This window comes from Myotis lucifugus, unplaced genomic scaffold, assembly GCF_000147115.1.
Source record: "Myotis lucifugus unplaced genomic scaffold, Myoluc2.0 scaffold_125, whole genome shotgun sequence".
Classification (NCBI taxonomy): domain Eukaryota; kingdom Metazoa; phylum Chordata; class Mammalia; order Chiroptera; family Vespertilionidae; genus Myotis; species Myotis lucifugus.
In genome coordinates, this window is record NW_005871173.1 from 1,203,227 (window position 1) to 1,224,266 (window position 21,040).

General features: G+C 46.1%; 1 protein-coding gene across 3 annotated transcripts in view; it reads right to left on the reverse strand.

The window, feature by feature from the left end:
* CNKSR3 (CNKSR family member 3) overlaps window positions 1–13,762 on the reverse strand; it is a 56,861-nt gene extending 43,099 nt beyond the window's left edge. The window contains exons 1-2 of one of the 3 annotated variants that reach the window (XM_023758180.1): window positions 13,686–13,762; window positions 13,068–13,174 (exon numbers count right to left, since the gene is read on the reverse strand). In XM_023758180.1, coding sequence (XP_023613948.1) covers window positions 13,068–13,174; window positions 13,686–13,747 — 169 coding nt within the window. In that variant the 5' untranslated portion in view covers window positions 13,748–13,762. Of the gene's footprint in view, window positions 1–355; window positions 585–8,118; window positions 8,204–13,067; window positions 13,175–13,685 lie in introns of those variants that run through there. The other 2 variants (XM_014460106.1, XM_023758181.1) reach the window with 2 other exon arrangements.
* Between the last annotated feature and the right edge of the window lie 7,278 nt (window positions 13,763–21,040).

Consider the following 21,040-nt stretch of genomic DNA (forward strand, 5'->3'; position numbering starts at 1 on the left):
CTTTCTGATTTTGCCAAATTTGAGTGTCATTTCTACTATTATGTATTTAGGTTTTTTAAAATATGTTTTTATTGATTTTTTAGACGGGGAGGGGGGAGGGAGAAGAATAGAGAGATAGAAACATCAATGAGAGAGGAATATCATCAATATGCTGCCTCTTGCATTGCCCCTACTGGGGGTCAAGCACACAACCCAGGCATGTGCCCTGACCAGGAATCGAACCAACGACCTCTTGGTTCCTGGGTCAATGCTCAACCGCTGAGCCACACTGGCTGGGCTAAGTACTTATTTTTTTTAAAAATGGATTTAAACATCGTTAGTCTTTAAATCACTGCTATAAATTGGTATCACTTGCCATAAATAGAAAGTACCGCAAACATAAATATGAAAAAATAATTAGCTGGATATAATTGTCTCCCAGGTCCTGCTTCTTCATGTTAAAAGGGAAATTGCAAGTGACAGGTGTTGAAGAAATGTTAGTTGCAGTCTTCCTTTGAATTAGTCAGACAATCTAAAATCATCTCTAGGGCTAGCTATCACAGGCTCCTCAACTTGGAAGATGGCTGTAACATTTCAGGAAATACCTTTCGTGAAAAAAGAAAATAAAAAAAATCAGTTCCATAATGATAATTATACTGGGGGGTTTGCAAGGACAATGCCCCAAACAAGTGTCATATTTGGGTCGCTCGTTACACTTGGCTGAGGGGTGTCCCTTCTTCGTGTTCAAATTTCCAATAAGTCTGACCATGCTCTCGCTGCAAGCACCTGGCTCTTCAAGTTTCAACAAAAACAACTTTCCGAGCAAATATACATAATACAGATGAAAATAAAGAGCACCTGCCACTGGGTAGGCAAGCCCAGGCAACGCGACCTACAATGCGACACAGTGCCTGGACGGGCCTGACTGACAGCACTGGCCCCGAGTGTAAGAAAAACACAATGCCTGATTGTGATCAAATTCTTCCAGCCTCCCTCCGCCAGCCTGACGAACACACAAGTTAGATAAAAAACATTCAGGGACAGCATAATTGGGCACCTCCAGATTTGAAGACTAATTATCATCTGTCATCATCCAAGCTTAATAAAATACTAAGTAGCATCATGCATTAAAGAAAAAGAGTGAGTGTTACATTTAAAGATATTCCACTGACTCCCTGGTTGGACACTCCTACTGAGCCCTCAGCTCAAACATTCCTTCCAATGGGAATACTTCCCCGGCTCTCAACACTAAATCTCGCTTATTATGAATCATGACACCTTTGCTTTCTCTTCATAACACATCTCACTTTATAACTTAACTAGAGGCCCGATGCACGAAATTTGTGCAAAAGGCTCGGCCCTCACAGCTGTGGCAGCTTGCCTCAGCCCTCGCAGCCCCAGCTTTGTCCGAGAGGTTGTCCGGAAGGTCGTTCGGCTGTCCAGTCTAATTAGCATACTACGCTTTTATTATTATACATATTTGCATGAGTGGTGTCTATCTCCCCAACATTGATAAGCTTCAGGGAAACTAGAACCAGGTTGGTTTTGTCTGTCATCATGCCCTCAATATCTAGGACCGTTCTTGGCATAGAGTAACTACTCAAGAATTATTTGTTGAATGAATGAATTCAAAGGATGTCAAAGTTGTTATTCATTGTAAAGATTGGCCATGTTTAGAATGACCACTGAGAGTACATTTCAAAAAGGCAAAAGGACACAGGGCAGGAGCTCTTCAACTTCATGAGCTTCCTGCTGACGGACCACAGTCCAGTCCATCCCATGCAACAGAAGCCTCCCTTTCTTCCATGTAATTTCCAAACAACTAAGTTAGATTCTTGAGTCTATTGATGATCTGCTATGAAGTTTCTGCTGGTCAGTGGAGAAGGAGTTGGTGACAAGGAAGGGAAAAAGGCAAGAAAATGTAAGTTTGTTGAGTGCTTAGAATCAGTCACATATTCCTTATTTAATCCACAAAAACCCTTGTTATCACTATGATCCAACTTAGACTTGTAAAATTTAGTGACTGGCTCAAAGTCACACAACTAATTAGTGGTCAAACAGGAACAAGTATTCAGTTCTTTGTAAGTTGAAGAAGTTACACAAGTGACATAGAGAACATACAAGTTGGAATAGGCCTAAAAGAACAGACAAGAGCTAGCTGAAAGTGGGAGGGGAGGGCATTATAATACAACTACTTGTAGAAGCTAATGCTTATTGACCATTTCCCATGTGCTAGAAACAGAATCAGAGCATCTGACACACTTCATATAAACTCTATGAGGCAGGCATCCCTATATCCCCATTTTACAGAGTGGCTTAAGAAACACAGCCTGACAAAGGTCAGATCCCTGGTACATGTCTGACACCGAACCCTCAACCTGTATGAGATTGTAGAGAGCACTTCCCCCTCCTCCATCACTCATCATGATGCTGGGAGAGAGCAGTGTGAAGTAGGTCTCAGAGGAGAAAGGAGGAAATTATGCAGTGCATGCATTTAGTAAGTGCCTATTATATATCAAGAAGATGCATGAAGTGTGGTGAGCAGAGGTGAATGACTTAGCCCAGGCCCTCTAGGAGTCTATATGGGTGAAAGAGAAGGAAGACAGAGCAGGTCTTAAGAAGGTAGGGTCTGGAGCCAAGTCATCTGCATTCAAATACTGACTAGTTATTCAACCTTGGACAATCACTTAATTCCCCTGTGACTCAGTTTCCTCTACTACGAAATGGCAAGGATAATAGTACCTGATGGGGCTGTTATAAAGAAAACTGGGTTAATAAATAAAAGCCTTAACACATACCTGGCACACAAAAAGCACACACAAATACTACCTATTATCATATGCAGAACTAATGAAAAATAAGATTAGATGGAACAGGAATGGCCAAATCAAAGGACTATGGAAGGCAAGGGGATTGCAGTAGTATCTGAAGAATGTGCTAGATGGACAGAGGCTGGGTAAAGTCGGAGACTCCCTCGGACAAGCCTCTGAGCAATCCGTTGAGAAGTGATGGGAGCCCAGGGCACATGGGAATGAGGGCATCACAAGAGAAAAAAATGGACAGGATCAGATGACAGACTAGAGATGTCATACGAAAGGCCAAAGTTAATCAAAGATGAACCCAAGAGTTTGAACTAGGTTAACTGTAAGAATTCAAACTCTACCCAGACTGAAAATGGCAACTTAAGAGGGTGAACAGATCTGAAAAGGGAGAGAAGTGTAGGAAGAAGATGAGGTAATGCATTTCCTCCTGCACCTGCTGAGCTGATTGTAAGTGAGTCAGTAAGTGGGCACAGCCTGTGGGCACCAAGAGGCTCCAGACAGGAGCCCTGAGTAAGGGCTGGTCCAAGAAAATGATACCATTTACTGAGCATAGTCTAGGCTTCTATAGTACATGGTCAAATGCAAGTCTCATTTACCTTTCTAAAGAGTCGACAAGATCAGTCTGATTACCTCCCTGCCTTTTATGAGGGAGTGGATGTTAGAGAGACTCAGAAAAATTGCTGAAGATGACACCCCTAGAAAGTGGTAGAACTGGTCTTGAGCTCCAAGTTCATCCAACCCCAGAACCCATTGTCTTCCCACCCGGAGGCTCAGAGAGAGAAGCCGGGAGAATGAACAAGCTCTCTTGAGAACAGAACAAATCAGAGTTGCAACACACATCTGGCCCTTTTCCACCTCCCCAGCCTGGGCATTATGCTCCTCTTGGCCAGCTCTCCCTCGCTTTCTGTAACACAGCAATTGTACTCATTAGTCAAGATCCAACACTAATCCTCCCCACTCCATGAACCGCCCCCTCCCCACGTGGAAGTGATCACCTGTCTCACCTCCCGTAGGTCCTGCTGTCCACCCCACCCACCTGGCGTGTACAGACAATCTTGAACTCAGGTATGCTAACCTGGACACCACATGCAACACCTCTGACAAACAGGGCTGATCCCACTGCTGTACCTTCCCTGGGGCCTCTTCCCGTCAGCTCTGAGTTATGTTGGAAGCTGTCCCCTCAGTTCAAGGTCAACCTTTAACTGATTCTCTTCCATTGCCTCCTCTTCCAAACTAGAATTTGAATTTCTAGGAAGAAGTCATTTCCCCACATTGCTCACAATGCCTTGCACATGGTAGATGCCCAATAAATTATCATCGTTATTGAAGATAAAAAACAAACCTTTAGTATAGTAACAGCTCCAGCCACCTCACCTCACACCCCTTGGGACCCAATGGTAAGCCAAGAGCCCTCTAGACAAACAGCGTAAGAGGCCTGGGGGTTTATTTTTCACTCTGCAAACCCAGCAGTGTGGCCAATAGAAATAACAGTATAATTTTGTTCAGATATGGATGGTTTAATATTAGGAAGAATTGAAAAATATGAGTCCTTTGTTCTCTGAAATGTTAAGCCTAGATGATAAGTACATTCACAGGACTCACCCAGGACTTCTCACACAAGGCCTCACCCAAAGCCTACTTAATCTCGTTTTAGAAAGCAAGTAAGTTATTCTGTTTCCCAGCCTTCAGAGAGACAAGTTGAGTCGATTTAAGAAAGGCACACTCGGTGTGCTGGTAGGAGCATCTGCTACCTAAAAACCCGGGGCAGCTGAAAAGATGACATTCCAGAGTCGCTCACCAAGACAGACACAGCGCCACTACATTATTCTTACGGTAAACAAACGCTTCAGTAATTACGTAAAATTCATGGAATGTTGAATGCACTCTGTTTCTGAACACAAGAAAGTAAATCATTTGTTTTAGAATGATTTCTAGCCAAAATGAGTGGAAAATAAAAAATATCCAAGTCTTAAAGTGATAACGTCCAGTTAGTTCCCAGGAAAATGTATGCACTGGAACTCCTCCAAGCCCAATCAACAGGCTGGTACATCATATCACTTATCTCTGAAAAGTTGCAGAATGTTCACTTTCTTATCTTTTTTCATTTTGCAGACAACCTAACTGCAAGACACAAATAGGTATGAGATCGGCTATCACAAAGTCTATTAAAACCTATTTTTACATAAGGAACTCATTTTGTTTCAAAGTATTCGATGCATTTCAAAGGAAGATCATTAAATTGAGATCAAGTCTTTCTATCATTGAATTATCAATAAATGGAAAAAAATGATCACAATCATGTGCCACTTCCCAGGGCTATATTTCAAGAAATTCAATATGAGGCAGTTTATTCTTGTGTGTGCCCTCACACAAACCTAGACCGTATAGACTCTACACACCTAGGCTGCGCTAAATGGGACAGCCTGCACAGCATGTCACTGCAGAAAACGACAGGAGACTGAATCAAGCACAAGAGAACATGCTTCTTCCAAGAGACACAGTAAACATGAGCTCTATGAGGTTGCTACTGGTATAACACTTTTACAGAAAACTTGTTTTTTTATATATAAGTATAAAGAGCACACTCCAAAATAATGATGAAATGTATAGTATAGTAAATACACGAACCTGTAGCATAGTCATTTATTACCACTATCCAGTATTACGTTCTGTACATAGTTGTCTGTGCCATGCTGCCAGTTAGCAGCTACAGGTCTGTTTACAGCAGCAGCATCACAAACAGGTGAGGAACGCGTTGTACTAGAACACTACCATGGCGACATCACCAGACTATAGGAATTTTTCAGCTCCATTATTATCTTGGGGGACCGCCACAGTATATGGGGCCTGTTGTTGACCAAAACATCGTCATACGGCACACGCCTATGTAACATGATGACATCTTGACCTCTGTTGGAATCCTTGGGCAGCTATTGGTTTTGCAAAACAGGAAAAGTAATTCTCAGAACTTCTCTCAAATTCTGAGTAGAGTTTTAAAAACACCTCCAGTAAAATGAGATTGATATCAGCTACTGATAATCAACCAGGTGGGCAAACCCTGGGCCCATCCAAGGTGGCCCGGAGAGCGGGACCTCTGACATGCTTCCTCCCCTGACCCTCCATGTGCAAGGAGCTCCCTCCCGAAACACTTGGCATCGTCTCGATGTGTCATTCATTCTACTCTTCCTACCACCCAACTATGCTCATGCGACCCATTTATTCCCTCTGATGCCTCCCCAACATTCAGAGGATGAAGCCCCAACTCAACACTCAACGGCCAGCACTTTGAGGCGCTGAATATGGCTCAGACCAGAAGGAAGTCCGTGCCCGTGTGGGGCTTCCATCCCAGTGACTGGCCCCAGGCAGCAAATACACTAACCCTAACCTGTAACAGGTCAGTGCTCAGTGCTAGGAAGAAAGGGAAAGGAGATAAAGTATCAACTCATCAGAGAAGGGCCTCGCAAGTGAGCGGGGCCAAGTCCTAAAGGCACTAGCATGACCATATGACATGCAATGGCCTCTCAGGGTTGGCCCGAGGCTCCTGGCCGAGTTCCACACCCATCCTTCTCCCTCTCGCACCCTCCAGCTGCAGCCTCTCCGAGTTAGGATTCTTTCTGCTCACACACCTTGCCGCTTCCCACTTTCATGCCTCTGCAGGCCTCCCACGCTCCTATCTGATCTGGCAACGGCCTCACGATCCTCCAAGATTCACCTGAAGCTTCTCCTCCGTGAGGAGGCCTCCGCTGGGCCCCGGCCACACCACCTCCACCCAGCGGGGCTCACCACCCCCTCCCTGCCCCCTGGACCGGATATTGATTCATGTCTCTGGCTCCTTCAAGGTCCCTCCACACAGCTACACCTTGAGGGACTTGAAGGAGTGACTAAAATGCACGTCCCCTTTTAGGCCCTCTCTGAGACCTGCCCATGAAGGAAGCATAAACCCATGGGTGCCCTTTTACTTAAACTCTTTGCAAAACTGACTTCTGTTTTTTTCTTCCCCTGAAAGTTGCATGTCTTAAAAGTTTTTTTGAGTTTCTTCCCCTATAAAATGATCCTGACACCTGGCCATGTGTCACGGCACATGAAGCAGCTCTAACTCCGCAGTTGGGAAAACATGATGCTGTGAAGGAAGAAACCCTATCTGCCAAGGCACTAAAAGGGTTGCTCAACATATAATGAGAACGCCGGGCTGGACACAACGCCAGCGGCTTACAGTCTCTTTTACGGCCTGGGATCGTTTTCACAAAACGTTCTTTTTCAGGAGGGCAAATGGTTTAAGAGGGGGAGGATCACACCCTCTTGTTTGGCTTTTCTTTTTCTACAGCTAAACTCTGGACCTTGAAAACTCAGCCTATACCTTCCCCAACCTCCTGGGACCCAAGCGGAAGAGCAGGTGAAGAGAAGAAAAATAACGTTTTAAGCAGAGACCAAGACACAAGACATATGGCTCCGGATAAAGCAGACACGTTCAGGGTAAGAAATCCTTCCTCCGGTACCGATTCCTCGACCATTGTTTTCGTTTCCAACTTGTTTTCAATGTTGGGCGACTCGAAGTTTTAGAAGGGAGGGCCTCCCGGCGCAGGGTAAGGATGCTGGATTCAGAGTCAGGTTTTAGCTGCGGGGATGTCAGCGGGGTCTCAGGAGGACCCGTCTGGGCCACGCGGCCAGCTGTCCCTCCTGAAGCCCCGAAACGGACGACCCCTTAGAAATAACAAAGGCGAACTTCAGCCGCTCCATCCCAACTCCAGCACAAAGGAAAGAGGAGGGGGAAATCGTTTCCATATTTCACATAAACACACAGCTGACTGCAGCCGCGAGGAATGCATGAGTCAAACCAGGGCTGACAATGATTACCGCACAGATCGAGCCCCTGAGAAAAATCCAGGCGAGAATGTGCACCGTGGAACTCAGAGATGGACTGTGAGAGGTTGGCGCTTGCGGATTTCAAAATGGCATTTTTTAAAAAGAACGTGTCCTTCCCCGTGGGATTATACATGTATTGGTTCAAGAGGAAGCACCTGGAGGAGACTTTCAAATGTCAAACTTGGGCCAAAGTAATCTGAGACTTTGGACTTGTAACTCACTGTAACTGTCTAGTGCCCCCCAACTCCTGATGGGGGGCAAGGGGGGAGGCAACTACATCACAGTGTGGCTGCAACTCCAGGAGGGACATTTCTGGAGAAGGAAACTTTCTTTTTGTTGACTGTCAGCCCTGGTGAACGATGTTGAGCACCAAGCACCAGACCATCTGGGGCTAGGTCCATCTCATCTCATGACAAAGGGATACACAAGAAAAGAGAGAAAGAAGTCACAGTACCTTCCCTGGGCCTTTCTGTATTCCAGACCAGCAGCTGGGCGCTCACTCCCAGTGTCTCAATCACCCTCATAATCACCAGGGGCCGTCTCAGTAGCCCCGTTTTGCAGGTGACGGCACCAGTAAGCACGGGGGTGAGGCTTTTCTGCCCCAGCTGGCTCTGCCTTCCCTCCACTGCAGGTGACACGCCCGTCCTGGAGTGTGACTTCCCCAGGAAAGTCAAGCCTCTAACTGCGGGGGGGTGGGGGTCCCCAAGAGCAGGATGGAGATGGGAAACAGCTGTCTCCTTGATTTGTTCTCTGTGTGATCAGATTGACCGGTGCTTAATAAATGAACAAATGCAGATATAAACCCATGTTCACCATTGAGTGGGCATGTCCCCATCATCCACTGTCTAAGACAGCGGTTCTCAACCTGTGGGTCGAGACCCTTTGGGGGTCGAACGGCCCTTTCGCAGGGGTCGCCTAGGACCATGGGAAAACACATCTATAATTACATATTGTTTCTGTGATTAATCACTATGCTTTAATTATGTTCAATTTGCAACAATGAAATTGGGGGTCACCACAACATGAGGAACTGTATTAAAGGGTCATGGCATTAGGAAGGTTGAGAATCACTGGTCTAAGAGGTGACACTCCTGAACTGCAAATAGCGATTTCACATCCCCCAGAAGATACACCATGTTCTTAACTTCTTTATGTCCCACAAAGCCCCCGTTTCCTTGAGACCCAGGTCACAGCGATGAACTGGGTGGGTGCCATCATGTCTAGAGAGTATGATTTCTTCAGAAGCCGTGACCTAGGCCCACATCCTCCCGAAATCTGAAGGTCCTTCTAATGCTTATTTGATAAGAGTTAGTTCCAATAAGAGACCTAAGTAACTAACTGACCATGAACGTCCACCTGCCCTCTGGAATGTCCCTCTTCAAGGCAGCAGCTGGCAATTGGAATATAAGAAATGCGTTGCCTTCAGGAATGGAGAAGATTAGGAAAACCAGCCCACATTGCCATGTGTCCTTCATAATTACATCATTTTTAAGCTTTTATAATTGTATGCATGCCTGCGTTATTTTTTTAATATATTTTTATTGATTTCAGAGAGGAAGGGATATTGATTTCAGAGAGAGAGAGAGAGAGAAACATCAATGATGAGCAAGACTCATTGATCGGCTGCCTCCTGCACACGTGCCCACATTGGGAATCGAGCCAGCAACCAGTGTCTGTGCCCAGACCAGGAATCAAACCGTGACTTGCTAGTTCATAGGTCGACGCTCGACCACTGAGCCATCCTGTGTTATTTTTAAAAGTGAACTGAAGACCAGGCTCTGATGGCTTTGAAAGCACTGAAGAAAAAGAATGGCAGCAGGTGGCTGGCAAATTGTCAAGCTGTGAAGGCGCCTTCCCCCTTTGTCTAAACAACAAGCACTGAGGTCACGATGACAGCATTCCAGCAGCGACCGCTGCTCCTGGGACAATTGCTATTGCCCTTCAGGGAGCCGCCCCCAATGCCATGGGCTGCAGGGGTCTGGCAAACTCAAATGTACAAGATAATTTTACCAAGTTGCCGTCAAATGCTTCCCATGATGTCAGCAGGCCACTGATATCATCAAAGCATTGACCTGACCCGTTTCCTCTCCCAAAGGGTTTCCCTTATCAATTCTGGGTCCCACTTCCCAGCATAAAAATTCCTTTGGGTCAAAAATTGATCAACCTCTCCTAGGTTTTGCAAAATTACAAAGCAAGCTTTGGAGAAAGATACAAGTCCCACATTCACAGTTCTCACGATTGTATATGGTGCGACCTCTCACTTTGATATGATCCTGGCATAAGAAAAGGCTAAATATTTGTCGAAGCAGAACTGAGTAATAAACTCTCTGAGCAAGAGATCAGTCCTCTCTCGTCAGGCTGACCCGAGATGTACTGCCAGGTGCCCGCCAGCCTGCCATAAAGCAGCCCCCGTCTGCGCTCAGCACCGATGTGGGCGGGCCGGACCCGTTCCTGTTCTTAGAGGCGCTTGGATTCATACAACCACTCCTAAAGTACTGATAAAGTTAATGAAGTTTCATTACCTAAAAATCACTTCTAAAATGTTCAAGGTTTAACTAAATGGAGTGAGGTGGGAAGGTCTTTAAGATGGTACTAAATGCAAAATAAAGAACTATGGGTCAGGTTCAAACTATGCCTGAGTCCATTTATAGCAATGGAAATAATTAAACATGAATATGTATAAACATTTATGCAAATGCCTAGGAAGGGTTCTGTTAGGTGCTCACACCCAACTCTGAAAAACGAGAAGGGTTCACCAAGGAGGGGAAAATTAGATACTTTTTAAAATTATTTAGAGTTATAATGGTTAAGTATTTTAAAAAATAAAGTCTGTATTACTGCACAAATAAAAGTAAAATCAGCAGGCAACAGACAGTGGAGAGAGGGGTAAATATATGAAAACAAATCACATTCCAGGGCCCCCAAAGGTTTAATCAGCGAGGACTTTCCATTCATATTCCTGAGATGAGCAAGCTGCTCCATGAGGCTGCATTTCTGCCGGCCACGTGGGAGGCAGCTGCTTCCTATCATCCCTTATCTGCTTCCTCCAAGGCCAAGAACACTGAAGGGAAGTTCTGTCTGGTTCCGGAAGCTGAACCTGCAAACCTGCATCCACACCTTCACCCCCACGGCCTCCTGGGAGGGCAGGAAGGCTCCACACAGGACCTCTGCCTCTAGGTGTCTGAGCTCCAGGCAAAGCATGATTCCTGAACCTTCTTCTCCGATCCCATCTCAGCCACAGAGCCTCCGGGCACCTGACACACACACTCATCATGACACCAGCCCTCACAAAGACTTTTCACATCAGCCCAACAAGAAAACAGAGGATTGCGGGTGAACTTGGGAAGCCTCTTCCCATCTGAAGAAGGCTAGGGAGGGTGGACAATGTGAATACAACAGTGATGTCTGCCACTGGCCGTGATCCCATTACCAACTTTCCCTCCGGCCCTGCCAGTGGACTGTTGGGTTTCCTAAATCTCTTCACCTAGAAGGCCCCACCCTCAACCCAGTTCTTTATCCTTTAAAACCATCCGCACACAACTAACCCTGAGCTACACACACACACACACACACACACACACACACACACACACACACGGCATTCTGTGCTCCTCTGAACACCTCCTGGACCTGCAGACATGTCCCTTATGGAATGTGCCACACCCTGTTGTGTAATAATTCATGTTGGCATCTCCCTGCTAGACTGAGAGCTCCTGATCACCAGACCCACAAAAGCCGACACCGCGTCTAGTACATCGACAGTTAACAGAATTATGGATCTGGGTGCCCATGCTACTGCTGGTGGGTGGGACCTACAAGGCCATAAATCATACAGGATTTCGGGGTGGGGGCCAAGAGGGTGAGGTTAGGAAAATAGGATGATCAGAATCATTTGGAAGTGGGAGTCTGGCAAATTCAGTTCAGTCTAGCTCCTGCCACTACGTCTCAGCCAGGAGAATCTCTGGGCCAGTTTCTTTATAAAATGAAACAATGTATTCATGCAAAAGGGCACGTACTGGGACTTTATGATCCAGGGTTATCACCAACCCTCAAAGTTCTAGTTAGTGAGGAAAAAATCATGGAACTCACAGCGCTGGAACCACAGTCCCAGGAGAGGACAAGAAATAGCCCCATTTTCCTAATATGCAGGCCATCTTCCGGTTCACAAATCTAAACAGGATTAGCACCTTAGCACCACCGAAGACCTAATAGTTCTTCACTATAAGGATCCTCTTGGTCTCCTGACCTCAAACCTAACATGATTCCCCCCTATACCTTCCCCCAAATAAAATGAGGAAAAATATGAAAATGAAAATAAACTGCTGTTATCTGAATTGAGGCAAAGGCCTCTGTTGCAACTCTGAGCAGCCAAGGACATGGAAAGCAAACCCTGGCTCTTCCAGGCTTGCAAACAGACCGTAAATCAGCCACCGGGCCTGGTGGCTGCCCCTGGCCTGGCTGTGTCAGGCCCTGCAGGGGGGGTTAGCTTGACTCATCAGCCCGACTTTCTTAGAAAGCTCAATGGCCAGTTCCACGGAAGACAGAACCGCCAATTAGCTTGGCTATTAACTCTCTCCTATGGAAGTTTCCATGGATTTTTGCAGCTTTTAAATTCCGTGTACAAGTTTGGAAATTAATAGCATCTAGAATTACTGTGCATTAAACTATTCATTACGGATCTACACAGAGTTCTAAAGCCATAATACTGTTGAGGGGGAGGTATAGATATCTTACAAATATATGTATTTTTTAAGGACATAAACATAAAATAACTAGGCAAATACATTAAGTTGGAAGTTGATCTAGAGCAGCGATTTTTTCAACCGGTGTGTCACAGCACATGGTTGTGCCACAAGAATTTTTAAAACATGCAATGTACCCTGGCCGGGTGGCGCAGTTCATTGGAGCATCGTCCTGTACACCAAAAGGTTGCTGGTTCAATTCCTGGTCGGGGCATATACCTAAGTTTTGGGTTACATCCCTGGTCAGGGCACATACCAGAGGCAAATGACCAATGTTTCTCTCTCTCTCTTTCCCTTCCTCTCTCTCTAAAATCAATAAACATATCCTCGGGTGAAGATAAAATAAAAGCACTACCTGACTAGTTATTTAGTCAGGGGCACTGACCTCTCTCCCCTTAGGCTGTCAAATAAAAAAATGACAACAGCCAACACAACAATAACCATCCAGTGTGAATGAACCCAAATTACACCTTTTTGTTTGTCAGATCTACAAAAACTAGTACCTTTTATTGGTGTGTTGCAAAATTTCAGAAATTAGTTTACGTACGCCATGAGATGAGAAAGGTTGGGAATCACTGATCTAGAAGAAAGTTTCTCAAGAGAGAAATGTTGCTCTTTGGCTAACACAGATCTAGCCAGTTTTAAGGCAACTCCTCTATACCAGTCACTGCTGCCATCCTGTCCAGGAAGCAGCACACACCGACTAAGGTGCACAGACATCCCCAAACCTCCGTCCGCGGTGCAAAGGTGCCTCGTAGTCTATTCCATCTATAGAAAAGCAAATCAGGTAAATCCTTAAGCTCCTTCTTTAACTCCCTACTCCTCCCAAAGCAAACAGCAGGTGTGAGTCTTGCTCATAACCCCGGTCCACCCTGAGCACTGACAGCATTCCAGGTGCCCACCTGCACAGGTCCCGCCTGCACAGGTGCCTCTTCAAGACCAGTGGGGACCATTCTTTCTCCCCTCTGCACCTGTCGCCTCAAAGTCCTGTGAGAAGTTTGCGACATTCTGAGATTTTGAAACTGAGGGAAGCCACTCTGGTAACTAAAGCACAGAAATGATCCCCGTTCTGAGAGCTATTCCCACAGTCCGTACAGAGGCAGATCTTACGAAAGAACTTCTTGGCTCCAAGAAGAAACCGAGCGGGTTTCCTTAATTGGGCTTGGCGAGAAGGAGCGCCTTCCGTGTGGGGCTGCGGGCCAGATGATGACAGGGGACTCTTAGTCAGTGGGATATGTGCTACACCGTGGACACGCCCAAGGACGCCTGCCACACTCACTCGTTATCAACAGCCACCGTCAGTGAGGCAGGATATGCAGTAAGTCGTGGAAGATTAATCATGATAAAACAAGAAATATGAACGCAAAGAGCCTGGGTTGGTGACAACCTTCCTCTTGACTTTGCAGATCACTACTAGCATCTGTCAGGAATCCGAACACTACCTGAGGGGAAGAACCAGGGAGAGCAATTTAAGAAATCATCTGCATCTTCAAGTTTAAGAGATGGAACTGGCATCTCTTTTCAAAATCACTTGATATCAGCATGCTCCCCCCAAAGGGGATGTGACCCAATCTTCTCTTTACCATTCTTCTCACCAACTTGTAATTTACCAATTTTAAAGGGCAGGGTATCTTCGTTTAATTTGAAACTATTCTGTTGGAAATGTGAATTTTCTCTCCCATGATATCCCTGTAGTCTATGCAACAAAACAATAGCTAGAGTTTTACTAAGCACTGGCATGTATTGTGGTCAATATTTCACCAGTATTCTCTCACTTTTATCCTCAACATAAACCCTAAAGGTTTAGTACTAGTATGACCCCAAATTTGAAAATAAGCTAGTTGACTAAACAATGCACACATATTGGCCAACATCACACATCTATAAAGATGACAAAGAATCCAAACTTAGGCAACCAACCCTGGTCTTGACCACCGTCTATACTACAGTGGCCACAAATGTTTAGAATGAGGAATGGGCCTGGCCGGCATGGCTCAGTGGTTGAGCGTCAACCTATGAACCAGGAGGTCACCAATTCAATTCCCAGTCAGGGCACATGCCCAGGTTGTGGGCTCAATCCCCAGTGTGGGGCGTGCAGAAGACAGCCAATCAATGATTCTCTCTCATCATTGATGTTTCTGTCTCTCTCTTCCTCTTCCTTCCTCTCTGAAATCAATAAAAATATATTTAAACATAAATAGAATGAGGAATGGTCCACACACAAACACAGAGTATACAACTGAGAGACAGAGGGGGGAGAGAGGGAGAGAGACAGAGGTTATGAATGCATGAATACATATTTTTCCCAGGCAAAATCCTTAAGAGTAAAACAGTTACCCTCCATCCGGGCAATTAACTACAAGGGTATGCTCCTCCCTTCATCAGAGCAGACACATTCCCCTGAGAGCCCTGCCTATCAAGCGTTACTTTATTGCACAGCCCGCACCTAATTTGAGTAGATACACAGATACCATCCCTGGCCACCTCAAATGCAAATGTTCATCCTATCATTTGGCTATGGGATGAAAACGCTCTTTTTAAAAAGAGATTTTAAAAAAAGTTAACTACATGGAACAACAAAAAAAGAGCTCTATTCCTTACATCTCATTGCAATATGTCACTTTCATTATAACTTTGGATTTATAAAAAGCAAATAAAGCCAACAATTACAGCCATATGATCTACAGTACACAGTCTGCTTTTATAAGAAAAAATAGTTTTATAATGTTTTTTATAATATTACAGTTACATGGTTATCTCCAGAGATGATAGTTACCTACCTTAACCCACAAAATTGTTTTCAGATCTGCTCATGACAATTAAAGTCATTGTAAACGACTGGGTTCCCTGCTTTTATCACTTCCAGGAAGTCTACCACAATTGCGTTTAATAAGATGGATTTTTCTTGGATCCTTAGACTTCTCCCGGAATTCCTCAGATTGCTTATAGGCATTTATGCTTCTTTTTCCCTGTGTACTAGTCTTAGACAATGATCTGTTGCTGTTTGATTCATTAGAACATGATTTTAGGGGATAGAATCTATATAACAGAACTGGACCATGACATTTGATCTCAAGTTAAAGTGAATTTTAAAATCAGAAAACAATTTTTAAAAAGATACCAATGTGCATGCTATCTTAATACAATATTTTTGCAGTATCCCTTCTGGTGCTTTTTAAGAAAAGATGAAGGTAAATGAAAGCACCCTCGGGGTGTGAAACAAGCAAAAAGAAATTATAAAACAGAATTTTAAGTTGCTCTAATATACAGAGAAGGATGTTCAATTGATTAAAGTAGTCGCTATAAATGTCCCCCAAGGGATCACATGCTCCCAAATCACTGGGGTGATGGGGGGGGGGCGCACAAGGAAAGAAAAACTGGCTGTTTTTTAAATGGTAACTATTAAAAACTGAAATTCTCCCTTGTTCAATTATTCTAGATGCCACATTCCAGGGAGCTGTAATTTGGCTGCTGGAGAGAGAAGCTTTCCCAGCCCGAGTGTGTGTTTAAGCCGGGAATGATGTGGCAAAGTCCCCCACCCACCACAGGCTGGGAAACAATGCAAGCGAGGGAGAGGGCAGCCCCGCCCTGCAGAGGGGGTGCGGAGCGCGCTGGTTCCCATCCGACCATAATCAAGCCCATTAGTTTTAAGTATAATCTGTGTGTTCTTTCCGAGTTCAGGACCTCAGAAGTGAGTGCCCACGTGGCTGCTTCTGGAGCTGGTAGAGCAAGTATGATTCATCTGGGCCTGGGTCTAAAATGCCCATGTGTTTTCAGAAATTGAGTATGAACTGCACCAAGCTAAAAGCGCAAAAGGGGGTGGGGGTGGGGAGTATGTCTTACAAGCTTGAGCACCCATGTGAAGCTGGGGCTGGGGGAGCCTTCCTAACCCTTGCATGAGATTTCTGCCCGCTTCTAAGGAGTACATTTCTACACAAGCGATGCTACACTCTGGCTCAGCCCACTGAGCGAAGGCTCTCGGCACATAAAGACAACATTATAGCTGAGCTAGAAACAGTGATTAATCATTAATCAGCCACCGGCTGCAGATTACAGGTGATAGAACACACAGAACACCCACAGCTCAAGGTGTGACCTCCAGGCACACCCCGCAGCACTCCCTTCCTCTGTCCTCCCTTCCTCTGTCCGGGCTGTCCTCTCCATCCCTCGCTGCCCACTCCCTCCCCCGCTGCCAGGCAGCCCGACTCCCACCTCCTTTTGGACTCAAGTCCATGTTTCAGTAGTTCCTTCTTTTTTTAATGAAGTTTTTATGTTTCCTGATGCGGGAAGTCCAATCAGTGTCACATGTCACAGATCAAAGGAAACAAACACTCAGGAAGTCAGGTTAACTTTTGCACAGTCTTTAACGGACACGTCTCCTTGAGATTCAGAGCTGCCCCTGCCTAAGAGTGACTAGTTCACTCGGGGTCTAAAACCCAGGAAAATGCAATGTTCCATAAAGAGAGGCACTCTGGCCTCCCCACGCCCCACTCCGCTAGCCTCCTCTCTGTCCGCTTCACCTCACGGCAGATTTAGCACAATCGAGTTTGTTTGGTTGCTCCTAAATGCCATGCTCTCCCTTGCCTGCCAGTTTTGACAAATATTTTATTTTTTTTTCCAATCAATTGTTTGTTTTATATTTTTTATTGATTTCAGAGAGGAAGGAAGAAGGAGAGAGAGATAGAAACCTCCATGATGAGAGAGAATCATGCATCGGCTGCCTCCTGCAAGTCCCCCACTGGGGATCAAGCCCACAACCCGGGCATGTGCCCTTGACCTGAATCAAACCTGGGACCTTTCAGTTTGCAGGCCGACGCTCTATCCACTGAGCCAAACCGGCTAGGGCCTGTCTTCCACTCTACACCTGACTATCTCCTGCTCATCCTACAGGTCTCAATTTGGATGGCAGTTCCTTAAGGAGCCCCCCATGCTGCGCTCATTCAAATCTGAGTCAAATACTCCTCCTCTGCACTTTGAGGATGCCGTAGCTTAAATGATTGTGGCCTTGTCGGTGCACTCCACTCAAGAGAAGGCACAGGGACCCTTCTGTGCACTGCACCCAATTTATCAAATATAGAATTACCAACCTGTTATCAATTCCAACAGTTGACTACAGGTTTTAAAGAATTAAAATAAAATGCATTCAGTACATGACCTACTCAGAATGAAACCACTGTGCTCATTCACGAAGGCGCTCTGACATTGGGTGGTCTCCTGGGACATCAATTCCCCTTCTCCCATTTGTCCTTGAATTGACTCAGACTGCCCCCTTCAACCCACCAAAACTACCCTGTCGAGTTCACCAATGTCTTCCACACCGCTAAATACTGTGATCAATTCTCAGCCCTCCCCTTCCGGCCGAACAGCAGTATGGCCCAGCCGACCTCCCTCCTTCTGGGGACACTTCCTCCCTGGCCCCAGGACACCGTCCTCCCTGGTTTCCTCTACTCACTGAAGCAACCTCACAGCAGCCTCTGTTGCTTGCTCACCTCCCAGACTTCTAAAGGTGGGACCGCCCACATTTCCTGTCTCCCTGCGCCCCCTCATTGGGTGGCATCACCCAGTCTCAAAGATTCAACACCAGGCATACCCCAATGGCCACCCAATTTCTACCTGGTCCCAACCTCCTCCATTAACCCAGACTCATATATCCAACAACCTACCTCACTGGGCCGACTAACAGGCGTTGCAAATTTAAACTCCAATATTCCCTTAACTTCCTCCTCCCGCACACTTCCACCTCTCTGCAGACCAATCCTTCCAACTCCCAGACCAAAACGTTATGGGATTCCTCTCACACCATTCCCCAGTCCCCACACTCACCCGATTGGCCTTTCCAAATACCCAGCACATGGCACCTCTCGCAGTGGCCATGGCTACCAACTGGTCCAAGCATCATTGCCATAGCATCTATTTGTTTTCCAACTTATTTTAATATTTTTTTATTTTTCAACTAGTTGACATAAAATATTACATTAATTCCAGGTGAACAACATAAAGATTAGACATTCATATAATTTAAGAAGTGATCACAATATTTCCAGTACCCACCTGGCACCATGCATAGTTGTTATGATTTTATTGACTATGTTCCCTATTCTGTACTTTACATCTCTGTGCCTGTTTTTATAACTGGCAATTTGCACATCTTCATCCATAAGTCTTAACTGGCTCCCTGCTTCCATTTTTTGCCCCCTCAGTCCTCTCAATACAGCCACCACTGTAATCTTACAATGTAAACCTGACATCACTCCTTGGTTCAAAACCCTCCAACAGCTCCCCCAAAACACCAAATATATAGACGGGATGCTCCCTGAGGCTCTGCACCCTCTGGTCTCCCTCTCCTCTTCCTCTCTTTCTTCTCCTGCTGCTCTTCCTTTCTGCTCACCCAGCTCCAGCCACCCTGGCCTCCTTGCTCCTCTAACGTGTCAGGCACTCACCTGTCTCAGGACATCTGCACCTGCTCTTCCCTCTGCCACGGACATTCTTCCACGTGACAGCTGCACTGCCCACTGAAACCCTCCCCCAGCCACCCTGGTCACACTGCACCCCACTCCCTCTCTGCGTCCACTCTGGCCCTTCCCACAGCAAATAGCCTTTCTTTGTCCTAAGAATTCTGTTTGTTGTCGTCCACCCCACTAGAGCCATGGTCGGCAAACCGAGGCTCGTGAGCCACATGCGACTCTTTGGCCCCTTCAGTGTGGCTCTTCCACAAAATACCACGTGCGGGCGCGCACATACAGTGCGATTGAAACTTCGTGGCCCATGCGCAGGCCCATGTGCAGAAGTCGGTATTTTGTGGCTCGAGAGCCACAGTTTGCCAACCACTGCACTAGAGTATCAGCTCTGGAAAGACAGGAGCTCTTGCCTGTTTTACTCTCTGCTGTTTCCTCAGCTCTTGGCACAGTGCCGTCCACCGTAGGCACTCAATAAATACCTGCTGAGTGAATGCACAGTGACTCTCAGCCCTTCCCGGACTTGGTAAAAGTGCCAGTTAACGAGTCACTCTATGTAACAGATGGAGGGTGTAAAGAATCCTGTATCATAAAAGCCCAATATGCAAATCGGGCAGAACAACTGGTTGCTATGACATGCACTGACCACCAGGGGGCAGACGCTCAATGCAGGAGTTGCCCCCAGCCCACAGGCCCCAGGCCAGCCAAGGCGGGTGCCAGTCCCCCCCCCCCAATAGCCCCAACAGTTGCCCCACAGATCGGCCCTGATTGCCAGCCAGGCCTAGGGACCCTACCCATGCACAAATTTTGTGCACCGGGCCTCCAGTTAGAGTATATTTCTCCTAATGAATCCCAGTGGCACAGCACTTCATTGAAAACCTCATTTGCAGGGCTAGAATGTATGGGAAAGACAGGTAGCATCATTCCAGAATGCCAGGCACATGGAATTGGTATTCATTTTAAAACCAGAGATGAGAAATTAGCTAGTCTTCATGGAAATGTCGCCATGCAGAGCACCAGGAAGGATTTTTTTTAAGAAAAATAAGCTACCACTTTATAGCTGATCCTATTGAATAAAGAGTCGTGTTACTATTAAAGAATCAAGTTAACTTTGCCTGGCGGAAATCACAGAAGAAATCGCATCTATCTCTAAGGGTTGGTTGGGCCAGTGATGAATCAGGGAACGGGCCACATCATGCCTGTTGAGAAAGCACCTGCCACCCCTCCCTGTCCTGTCAGGCCCTTAAAGGGCCCTACCCACCTTGGCGCCATTCTGGTCAGGCCTTCTACTCGCTTTCGAACCCAAAAGAGGCACTAATCTCAGGGACCGGTTCACCCACCCACATGGCAATCGCAGCCAGACTGCTCATCCCGCTAAGACTCCGGCGAGGACTCCAGGATGCAGTTTGCATTTGTAACACTGATTTTCTGTCCCCATGAAAGGCTGCCCTAATCCTCTCTCGTTTACTCTGTGTTCTATGGCTTAGAAAGCGCTGTACAGAGAAGTGTCTGGGTGTCATATTCATGTATATTGCATCATTTCACACTCAAGGGTGAGGACCTGAATGTCAGCGAACACTATCCTATTTTAACACATTTCATGTGTGAAACTGCATGATATTTACACTTCATTAACATGAGACTGTTCTAGTGCTGCAATGAGAGAGGGCACTTGCTAAAAAGGCTGTTTTTTTTAAAAGTGTTTAAAACAAGCAAGATGTTGGGACCATGCAAGACGTATCGTCTCCCAACTAGAATGGCTTCTGAGGTTGGTATCGTTAAGGTGTGCCCACTCTTGAACCTACAAAGTAGCTCCTCTCAGAAGTCAACACATTTTTAGTGCTCCTGCCGTGCTAAGGCACTGGGGCACAAAACCTGGACATCGGGCCCCTTCTCACCACTCCCACATTCAGACCTGTGCAGGCTTCCAGTCTGCTCCTGGCCATGCTTCTCTCAGCACTTCCTCCCTGCTCTCTTTCTCAAGGCCTCTGCGGTAGCTCAGGCCTCTTCAGCTCCCACCGAGAGTCCACCCCAAATGCCTCCTAGAGCTGGTCTTTCAGCCTCTAATCACCCCTCCCCACTCCCTACAGTGGCTCTCAAATTGTGGTTCCAGGACCACGTGAAAATTCCTGTTTTTACACTGAAGAGTAACTTGCAATGGTCTGCTGTGTTCATCAGT